Genomic DNA, 11,762 nt, shown 5'->3' on the forward strand with positions numbered 1-11,762 from the left:
AGGAATATCCAAATTGAAGTCCGAACATACGCCAAAGTATAGAATCACCATATGAACCTATCAAAACCATCAAATCCTAATTCCGAGGTCGTTTACTTAAAAGTCAAACCTTGGTCAACTCTTCCAACTTAAAGCTTCAAAATTGAGATTCACTCTTTCAAATCAATTCCGAACCTCTCGAACATCGAAACCAATCATACACGGAAGTCATAATGCATTATATGTAGCTAGTCAAATTCTCAATTCGTCGAATGGGATGCTAAAACTAAAACAACTAGTCGGGTTATTACAGTACTAGTTTGTAGCCTTCTTTGGCTCGCAAAATATTTTTTTTAATCGTTACTAGAGCACTTTGAGGCATAAAAACTTATAAAATTTTATGGAGCTTTAAATGCAAGACTGGACTATGAAACTCAATTAGACATGAATTAAAAAAATTAAAAGATACTAAACCTAATAAATTAAACATTACTAATTATAATCTTTGTTTAATTCCAATAGAGACTTACTGGCATTGACTAATCCAGATCCGCGCCAGATAGATCAACTAAGGGGAATAAAGTGCTCCTTACTAATAACTTCTCTATTTTAAGGCTCAAATACTAGACCTTTAATTAAGTTTGAAGAAATTTCGACCAACTCACCATATCTCTTGGTTGTAGTGGTGTTAAGTCTTCAGATTCAAATGACAATAGGATATCCAAAGTAGATTTTTGAGTGGATAATATTGATCTCATCCGACTCCGAAAAAATTTAAGTGAAAAATATAATTGACTAAAATGTTGTTATGATCTCATTAGTACAAGCGTTCTTAACCTGAGATATAGATAAACTAATGAATTTCGCCGTATGAAAGCAACACTCTAACCGCTGAGTCAATTAGGTAAATATTTGACAAGTCACCCTATAAGAGAAAGCCACCCAATCAAAGTTGCTCCTTATATACAAAGGGTGTGAAGCGCTAAGAAAGAAAAAGAGTTATCACTATACGAAATGAAGCAAATCAATTCTTAGATTCTGTTGAATTGTATCGACTTTATTAAAGATTTACAATGAACAATTTACCTTATAAAACCAGACAACTATTTCTCTATTCGTTTCACATATAACTTAATGTACATATAAATCGGTATCATTCTTTTAGATTTTAACATTAAACATGGAGTACCTTTTGTGTCAAATAAAATAAGTTTCTAATTGAAGGCAAAAAAATGACTAGAAATAAAGATTCAACATATTCCAAAGTTTTACACAAATAACATGATTGACTGAACAACATTAGTTTAATTTTTCAACAAAACGGAATAATCTTCATATATAATTGAAATAAAAAGGACAATAACATGACAACAATAATAATTGTTCCTCAATCCCAAACAAATTGAGATCGGCTATATGAAAGCTTACTTCTAAAATAACATGAATGAATAGAAAATTGCAACAGATTAAGACAACCACTATGAAAAAAGCAACATGAAAAAACAATGATTGAGCAACATAAGTATTACATTATATCAATTGAGGTCCTTAGGATTTCCATCATCTCCAGCATTGTTGTCATTGCCTTCCTCTGGTGCAGGCTCTGTGCCAAACTCATCTGTACCAAACTCATTTTGGTTAGCAGCCATATTCTCAACAAACCACGGATCATTAATCAAATCTTCCATTAAACTTGTTGCTGGGGAGACATCTTGCAAATCAATAGTTTGATTAGCAACATTTTCGCTCACGGGCTTGAAATCAGAGGGACGATATGGACATTCAGACGGTTGAATGACTTGTTTCTTTCTTTCATTAAGTTTATCCATCTTAGCAGCAGACAACTTTAAGAGACCTTTAAGTTGTCTAGCATCAAGTTCATTAATATTCTTCCCCTCCACAAGTTGATTGAAGAGGATATCCATTTCCTTCCCCTCATTCATTTTCTCAACTTTGCTAATTTTTTCTTCTTGCTCATTAACTTTTTCTAAAAGATATGTTTCATGTTTAACTAACTTCTTAAGCCTCTCAGCCTCAGAAAAACTTAAATACCTCATTAATATTTCCTTAGCCTGACCTATAGATGGATAAGCAATAGGTTGAATTTCTCCTTCACTAAAAATAATTATAGCAACTTCTACATCACATAAAATAGAAAACTCTTCTGCTTTCTTAAACAAACTTGCTGCTCTTTTTTTAAGGATGGAGTTTCTCACACTTTCACTACAGATTCTAGTATGCCTAAGCTTCTTTCTAGCCATATTTGACACCCAAACCTAAAATAACCCTTACTTTTGGAGTAGAGTATATGATTGAGTACCAACTTATGAAGGTGTGTGGCTTTTATAGATGGCTAACAAGAATTGTTAATGTAGTCAAATTAGAAAATTTTATGTTGATTGAGCTAATTTGGAAATTTAAAGTAAACTATTAAATGTGAGCTGATTTTAAAGAATTTGCTTTACTTTAATTTGGTAAAATTTTAAATAAACTGATTAAAAGTAATATGATTTTAAGGAAATTGCTTTACTTTAAATTGGTAAAATCTAAAATGAGCTGATTCTAAAGAAATTGTTTTAAAAATTCGTAAATCACTGAAATTCAAATTGAAATTTGAAAAGTCATACTCCTTGTATATGTTATTGGAGTTATAGGAAGATCATATGATTAACTTGTGAAACGGGTGCATTTGGTAGAAAATGTATTCCATGTAAAGTAAGTCCTATGAAAAATGTTACTTATATACTTAGAAAATATTTTTGGATCATGTTTTAGAATTTATCTTTTTAAAAAAGTTTTAGATATGTAGTAATCGCACAAGATGTAGGAATATCTATGAATATTGCATATTGGTCATAATATTTTTTAATTAAGGTAACGACATAGCATTGAGAGATGCCATTATCGCCTATTTGATTAAAAATATTTTTCCCATTTCACAATTTAAGTTAACCGAACACCAAAAAAACAATATGGTTCACGTGAAAAATATTTTCCAATATGCTAAACGCATATACCTCTGGTATATTATGATTAATATCTAGCTGGTGCACCAAATTTGCCGATACTTTTAAGTGATATTTCAAATATTATTGTGGAGAGAACAGAAAACAATTAAATTTATTTCGTTTTCTTTTCTCAAATCAATTTGCTAATTATTTTCTTAATTAAGCATTTAAGGTAATCATGTAAGGCTAATATGATAAATTTGGTAATCACATTACCAGTTTAGACTCCTAAAGCAATATGTAGGCCAATAGGGTAATATTTTCATTTTTTACCATTCATAATCATATAACTATGACTTTTCTATATTTGATAGAGGAACTTACAACTCATTTTGCCTGTCAGTCTAAAAGACTATGAGTAATCAGGTTGAGCTTAGCACAACTCTCCATCCTTGAAAGATGGTCAACAAGTGGACTATTCAGATCCTCGAAGACATGTTGAGTATTTGTAAATTTGACTTTGAGGTTATTGGGATAAACAATTGTCTTTAGTAGAATTTGCATATAGTAATAACTGCTTTCTCCATTTTAATTTATGTGGCATAGTTTGAATCAACACGGAGTTAGAAAAACAAATAAAAATATTTAAAATTTGTGATATTAAATATGTCAAAGCATTTGTGTGGCTGTAAATTTTTTGAAACTTAAAGATGATATAACGTCTGTATGGTTATAATAACTTCTTACTAAAGGATAAACAATTGTCTTTAGTAGAATTTGCATATAGTATTAACTGCTTTCTCCATTTTAATTTATATGGCATAGTTTGAATCAACACGGAGTTAAAAAAAGAAATAAAAATATTTAAAATTTGTGATTTTAAATATGTCAAAGCATTTGTGTGACTGTAAAACTTTTGAAACTTAAAGATGATATAACGTTTGTATGGTTATAATAACTTATTACTAAAGGTAAAAATAGAAGCATAAAGATTATTATTTTTAAATTTAAAAGTGTGACATTCTTTTTGGAATAGACTAAAATATCCGATGAGTCAATTCTCAATGTGATGCATTCGGGAAATTGGACGAAGATCTGCCCAAACTTAGTCTAGTCCTATTAAAGATGGGCGCGAATCAAGCCACTCTTATAGATAAATGTAACGACCCGACCGGTAGGTTTGAGAGATGTGGGCCCGTTCCCCCATTTACTGCTCATTTTGTGCCATACAGTTGTTATGTGACTTTCCGGGGGTAGTTGGTTCGGGTGCGGAGAGATTTTGGAATATATTGAGACACTTAGTCTCAAAGTTAAAAGCTTAAGTTGAAATGATTGACCGGATGTTGACTTATGAGTGAAGGACTTCGCAATGGAGTTTTGATGGTTCTGTTAGCTCTGTTGGGTGATTTTATACTTAGGAGCCTGTTTGGATTATGATCTGGAGGTCCGTAGTGGAATTAGGCTTGAAATGACGAAAGTTTAAAAATTGGAAGTTTGACCGAGAGTGGACTTTGCGGCTACTTGGCTCGGATTGGGGTTCCAAGAGTTGGAGTAGGTCCGTAGTATTATTTGTGACTTATATGAAAATTTTTGGGTCAATCGGACGTGACTTGATTGGTTTCGGCATCAAATGTGGAAAATAGAAGTTCAAAGTTCATTAGGCTTGAATCTATGTGCAATTTGTGATTTTGGCGTTGTTTGATATGATTTGAGGGCTCGACTAAGTTCATATGATATTTTGGGACTTGATGGTATGTTTGGTTAAGGTCTCGGGTGCCTCGGGTGAGTTTCAGATGGTTAATGAATCGATTTTTGACTTGGTGTTGTGGCTAAAGATTTTTTGGTGTCTGCATCTGCTTTCCTTATACGTGATCATGTGGACAGGTCCACGATCGCGTAGACTTATTGGGGCAGTGGTGATTTTTGACCTATGCGTTCGCGAGTTATGGTACGCACTCGCGTAGGTTTGTCTAAGAAGTGCATCACCAACGCGCGGGCATTGCCGCATTCGCGAAGAGGTGAAGAGGCAACTGGTTCTCAGGAATTTGCTCTTCGCGGTCGCGTGAGGAGGATGCGATCGCATAGGTTTAGGGAAGCAATGTTTCGTGTTCGCGTGAGTACTTATGCGTTTGCATAGACTTGGATTTACTAGGTAACTGAGTTGTGCTTCGCGATCGCGTGGATATTTCCGCGATCGCGATTAAGGATCACTGGGCAAAACATGAATATTTCAAAAACGAGTGTTTGAGTTCATAATACAAAATTAATTTTGGGAGCTCTGTGGGAGGCGATTCTTGGAGAGATTTTCATGCAGGCGATTGGGGTAAGTGATTCTTACCTAGTTTTAGTTAATTTCTATGTTTATGCCTTTCATTTCATCATTAAATTAGTGATTTGGGGTGAAATATTGGGGGGGGGAGGGAATGAAGGAAAGTTCTTAGGCCAAATTTTTAGGTTTTGATCGAGATTTTGGTATCGGAATTGAGTAATTATGGTATGGTTGGACTCGTGGTTAAATGGGTATTCGAATTTTGTGACTTTTACTAGATTCCGAGACGTGGCTCGGGGGCCAACCTTTGAGTTTCCTTTTTGACTTTTGATTAAGAGCTTAGTATTTTCTTATAGAATTAATTCCTTTAGCTCGAGTTGATTGTATCAAATTATTTGTGACTAGTTTCAAGGCATTTGGAAGCCGTTTCGCGAGGCAAGGGCGTGTTGGAGTAGAGATTTGCATGGTCTGAGGTAAGTAACACTTCTAAACTTGGCCCTGAGGGTACGAAACCCCGAATTATATATTATATGATTGGTGTTGATGTGACACACATTCTAAGTGATGGGCGTGCGGGCAGGCACGGTAAGAACTGGCACTTGGTCAGTTCCATGGAACTATATAGCTGATTTATATTGTTGTTACCCGTGTTTTCATCATGTGATAAAGTAATTGAGCTGCCAATCATGCTAGAAATCATGTTCAGGCTATATGCTGGTACTGTTGGGACCCATGGTGGCCGTTCTTTGTTGTTGACTTATTGATTAAATTGAAATTTCATACTCAGTCATATTTATTCAGTGCATATCATATCTCCGTCTTTGTTGTGATTTATTGATACATCATATCATCATTTTTGGATAGTTTCATGACATTGTGAGCCCGAAAGACTAGAGAGATTGATGACTGAGTGAGGCCGAGCGCCTGATTGTGAGTGATATTTATGGTATCGGGCTGCACGCCGCGCTTGTTTTATTGATTTATGTCTGGATCTGGCTTATTATAACGCTTGGGCTGAAGGAGCCCCTCAGGAGTCTGTACACACCCCCAATGAGCGTAGTTGATTTATATTGCGGGATGGATCTTCCTTGCACATGGATCTTTCCCGAATCATTTTAATTCGAGGATGGATCCTCCCCTGGGCTACATTGGCCTTATACAGTACTGAGTGACTGACTGTCAGTTGATGTATATATATCTGGGATAGATCTTTCTTGGGCTGGATTGGCCATATATAATACTGAGTGATTGAGTATTATGAGAGCGCGAGTACACGAGGCTTTCAACATGGTGCATCACATACAACATGTGCATTGGCATGTCCTTATAGAGAGGTTATATTCCTCATATCATTCAAATTGATCTCTCTTGCTTGTACTGAGTTTAATTGTTGAACTTGAAAGCATGCCCACATTTCTATACTGTTATTTCTATATTTAACGGTACCTGCTGAATTTGTAACTACTTTCAATCCAAAGGTTATATTTGTTACTTATTGAGTTGGTTGTACTTACGCTACACCCTACACCTCACGTGCAGATCCAGGTGCTTCCGGTCACGGCAGTTGCTTGGCATTCACATACCTTGACTCTTCTCCTGTATCTTTCATTTTATGTTTCAGTTTTGTTTTCTAGACGGTGTACTAGACTATATATTTATATAGATGCTCATGTACTCGTTGACGCCCAGGTTTTGGGAGAATTTTGTATTGAGTTATTATTTCCTATTCTGTTTTAAAAGGTTTTCCTTAAATTGAACTGTTTCCATGTCTTTTAAAGCTTTAGAGTGTTGGAAATGTCTGTGTAGTCGGTTACCTAGTACTATGATAGGCGCCATCACAATGAGTTGGTTTTGGGTCATGAAAATAGATAGGATAGGAAGGAAGTATAGAACGTATCACTAAAACACCCCTAGAGGATGGGTAAGGCTAAGCATAGTGAGAAGTGTTTCCCATGAAAATGATTTTTCCCATACAAAGTTTATGAATAAGTGATTGTCTAATAATGAGCAAGGAATATCTGTCTTTCTGCTAAAGAGGATAGATTTAACACATAATTCATTAGATACTTTTTATGAATGTCAACTAAGTATTCTAAGTAAATTGCTCCCAGTTTGCTCTAGCTTTAGCGCGTACCCACCATTTCTCCTAAGAGGAAAGTAAATCTTTCTGATTCATGTATGGTCCTTCCTCAATCGGGACCACAGTATATGGATGACTTTGTCATTTAATTCATTCTATTTTATATCCATCGATTTCTATTTCATTCCATCTTGTAGAAAGAGTGGTTAAACAATCAGACTAGAAAGGCACAAATGGGTTGACAACCTTACTCGCCATTGAAACACAAGCTGGAGATAAAGTCGAGAGAAAGAATGTAACATAACATTACCTCTGGAGTACAACCCGATGCCTTCTTTTCATAAACCCTACTCATGCATTCTTCAATCCCATATTTACTACTTAGTCGAGCCTTTAACTACTTCTATATCTTAGAATCAAAGGCATTTTTTTTGTAAATTTACTAATAAGATAGCTTGGTATCCACAAATAAAGAATTATGATCCTTTTTGTTTACTGTGCGCGGTGAAATGTGGGAGGCCGATTTCTTTTTGACAAATGCTTCGAAGGGTGATCCTGGAAGCCTGGGATCTCAAGCCAGTTACTTCCCTCAATATCGGCTGGTGCCCTACTAAGGATAATATTGACCAAAGTCCCGACAAATGCAGGAATCTCCCGAGGAATGCACCCGGGGTCGATCAGGTCTATTCAAGCGGTTCGACATCAGCCCGCGCGTGCGTCATAAAGCTAGTCGGTTGTCACATCTCATTTCTTTTATCATGCAACGTATATTGCACTAAGTTTAGGCTCCCATTTCTATAAAAGGGGAGTCACTAACACCTTGTAAAGCAGAGCTCCAACTATTCTACTCAAGTACAATAATATCTCTCTCTCTTTCTTCTCTCTAACTCGCTTGCCCTCACTGGCTCAAGGCCTATTTAGCATTTATTACCTTCTTACTTGTTCTTTATTTATCTCTTGGTATTGGCCATATAGATCTTTGTTTGATCATAATCTAACTGTTACCCCATTCCCGACTATCCCCGATACCTCGAGCTCGACCCTGACATCGACCACGAGGTCCTCCATCGACCAGTCTTACATCCGGGCAGCAGGTTTCTCGGTTCGTCCAATCCCCCGTTTTAGCCCGTATCCCCATAGTAAAATGCGCCCAGACAATAAGCCTTCAGGTTTCATTATTGCCCCGTTCCTAGCTTGCATTTCATCATTAAACTTCATTCTTTTAGCATCAACTGCTCTAATAACTAGCTCAAGAATAGATCACGTATTTTTAGAATCCCATTTACAAATTTAATTATTGTTACCATTTTCACGGTAAACATTTACATAAGAATTTGGGTGGGTATAAGGTATATAACAAAATGGCTTACTTTGTTTGATCTTCCTCTTTCCTTCGGCCCATGTTTCAAAGCTAGCAAAAAGTTCGAGCCTTCGGGATCTCTCTTGAATGGTGTCAGTCAGCCTGACTCTTCTGTTGATGCTGATATTGATGCTTTACCTGTCTCCAATATCATTCGCTCTCAAACCTAACCTGTGGTGGATCTCGAAAGATAAAGTCAAAATGCAATATCCTTTGCCCCATACTTTGAGATGCTCCTCCCTACTGATCAAGGAGCGAGGCTGCTCGGGCCGAAATGGAATGTTTTCGCGTGTTTCCAACTCAAAAGTCTTCTTCAGATGAGAAACGTAAACCCTTTCACTAAGAATCTCCCCTTGTAGGCAAAACATGAACCCGCAAATATGATCTCTCTTCACAAGAATATAATCAATAGAATAGCCATGGTCCGCATGCACTTCTTTCTATCTCTTTGTACCCTTGTGATTGATCTTATGATTGTAATGAATGTGGAGCCATTGTCAAGCATATCGAAAAGAATGTAGTTCATTCAAGGTTCAAAAAAATTAGTTAGATGCACCTCTTTCAATTGATATTCACTTGATGCGATGCTCTCCTCTCTAGCCCATAATCTATAGGAAACATCTGCAATAGACATCTTCAAAAAAGCTTGTTGAAGTTACACATTCCCATTTTCTATTTGGTGCAAAGTCAATAGTAATAGGGCCTTTAAGTTGGACTTTCCAACTATATACAAGTGTAGCGAAGTCACCTTCATTCTCAATTCCTATTGCAACATATAGAGGTATCATAATAGAGTCAAAATCACGATTAGAGTCATTCTGAATAATAAAAATAATCCAATCTCTTTTTTCCTGATTAAGGGGGAAAGATGGTCGAAAGGGATTTCAAGGATTAGTCAAATTCACCAAAGGAGGGAAATTTTCTCGATCCTTTGGTAAACCGAATTGAGCTCTGAAACGTGAGAAAGAAGTTCTTTAGGGTGAGTAGTTTAAAAGGATCAAAGAATAATAAAAGGTACCCTAGCTGGATAGATAAGACACTAAGAAGGCTTAGGCCGAGGGGAAAAAGTGGAATTTGGAAGTGTTGTTGACTTAACATTCAAGTTTTGGCGTACCAAAGCTTGCACAGTCTTTTCGCTCATTTATGGTAGGCTAGAACCCGTGTTTTAGCGACGTTTTGCACTCTAATTATTGCACTTTACATGGGTTGGAGCTTAAATGATAGTGAATTTCACTTATTACATGTTTTATGCCATGCAGGAAGTGATTCTGAGTTAAAGATATAATCGGGAGATAAATCGAACAGTTTGGAGCTTTGATGTCTGAGGAAAATCCCAAGGAGTTAAACAGGGATCGCATTCGGGGGTCAATAACCGAGTCTAGATATCAAAAAATGAAGAAACAAATTTACTCTAGAAAATTTAAACAGTCGCGCTGCGTGGGGCGGCGCACCGTGTGCCGCGCCTATGCAATTTTTACAGAGTATTTTTCTATTTCGGCTTGAAAAGGGTAGTTTCATCTAAGCCCGCTCCAACATGGTATAAATACACCAAAAATATATTTTTGAAGGGACTTTTACCTACGGTAGATTGGAAGAGCATTGGAGACTCAAAGCACAAGGATTCATCTTTCTTTCTCAACTCAACACCTGAGTTTGGATTGAATTCATGTTTTCTTATTATTCAACTTTATTTGTGATTACTTTCTCCATGATTATGGAGTAGTTTACCCTAGGGTTTCACAGATATGGTGTTTTGATTCATATTTGCATATTTTAATTCTGGTTATTTGCTTGAATTCGTTTATGGAGCTTTAAATTGATTGCAACTTTATTCACCAATTTACTTAATCGAAAGAGGAATATTTTGATGATTATTTTCGTATTATTTTGTTTGGTTTAGTTCAATGATTATTTTAAGTAAATGAAAGAGCTTGTTGAATTGTTGATTAAATCAAGTTAGGAGAATATTCTAAAGATGTTTTCCTAAAGACTAATCGATTAACGCATGCTTGCATATTTTACAGTGCTTTATATTAGTTCACCCCTTAGACTTAAGATTGATCGAGAGAAGAGTATTGGCAATACATTTGAACTAATCGTCGAGTGGATTCGTGAAAACCATTAGAGCTTTATAGTGAATTAAACTAGACTTAGATCCCGGATAGCTATCTTGTACCTATCCTGTCACGATCCTTATTTCTCCATTAATATTTCGGTGTTGCTCAACACTTGTCTTTCTGTGATCAATTGTTAATTGCTTTTATTTCATATTTAATTTTAGTTTTAATCATCCCATCCAAAGTATTAATCATCCAGAATAGCGTTAAGCTAGAAAGTACTTGAACATTGTTTAACTCCAATCCCTGTGGAGATGATAATTTAACTATACTATCTTTAACTAGCGATCAATAATTTTCTGTTGTGTTTTGCGCTCGTCAAATTTTGACTGATAGTAGCATTCACTTATAGGATCATTCCTGAAATAAACAAATCATTAATGGTCACTTTGAAGTAAGCTGATCCTAGAAAATTAACCTCATAGCTTACGAGTAAGCCCCCTTTATTTTTATTTTTTTTCAATTGCCTTTGTTTATTGTGAAACCGTTCGACATCTATGTCTTCACTCGGGCCTCAGCCACTCATGCCCTGACATTTTCATTGTGTACTCCCGCGGGTTGGAAATCCATCCTTTTACTTAGTAGAGTCATTATTTTACTCTTTATGTATGCATGACTGCTTCCCAATGGCACCAATAAAAAGTAAAATACAAATACGAGTTATGGCCCTGGGGACCCTAATCATAAATGGGTTATTTGTTCCGATAAAAGAGACAGTGGACTAAAAAAGGAGAAACGTCATGCATCATGCGTCATGCATCATGATTTTGTAGACCATCAAGTACACATTAAATAAAGTGGCTTCCTCAATCAAACTAGCCTCCTCATCTTCGCAAAAATGAAATGGTCGATCATGAATTGTATGATGTTTTAAGACCCCACTAATCATCCAACCACTTTTAAGTTCATAATGAATGAACCCTCGGGTGAAGAAAAAATTCCCCTCCCTTTTCGAGTATTAAAAGAAAAATGTTCCAATTAAGTCATCGAGTGAGATAAAACAACATAT

The 11,762-nt window shown here is 35.9% G+C and overlaps 1 protein-coding gene across 1 annotated transcript; it reads right to left on the reverse strand.

Moving 5' to 3' along the window:
• Positions 1–1,342: 1,342 nt before the first annotated feature.
• On the reverse strand, positions 1,343–2,260 carry LOC107790691 (agamous-like MADS-box protein AGL90). The gene has a single exon (XM_016612644.1). It carries the CDS (start codon positions 2,238–2,240, stop codon positions 1,515–1,517), a length of 726 nt encoding a protein of 241 aa, XP_016468130.1. The 5' UTR covers positions 2,241–2,260; the 3' UTR covers positions 1,343–1,514.
• Positions 2,261–11,762: the final 9,502 nt, after the last annotated feature.

Source organism: Nicotiana tabacum, chromosome 8 (assembly GCF_000715075.1).
Source record: "Nicotiana tabacum cultivar K326 chromosome 8, ASM71507v2, whole genome shotgun sequence".
Lineage (NCBI taxonomy): Eukaryota > Viridiplantae > Streptophyta > Magnoliopsida > Solanales > Solanaceae > Nicotiana > Nicotiana tabacum.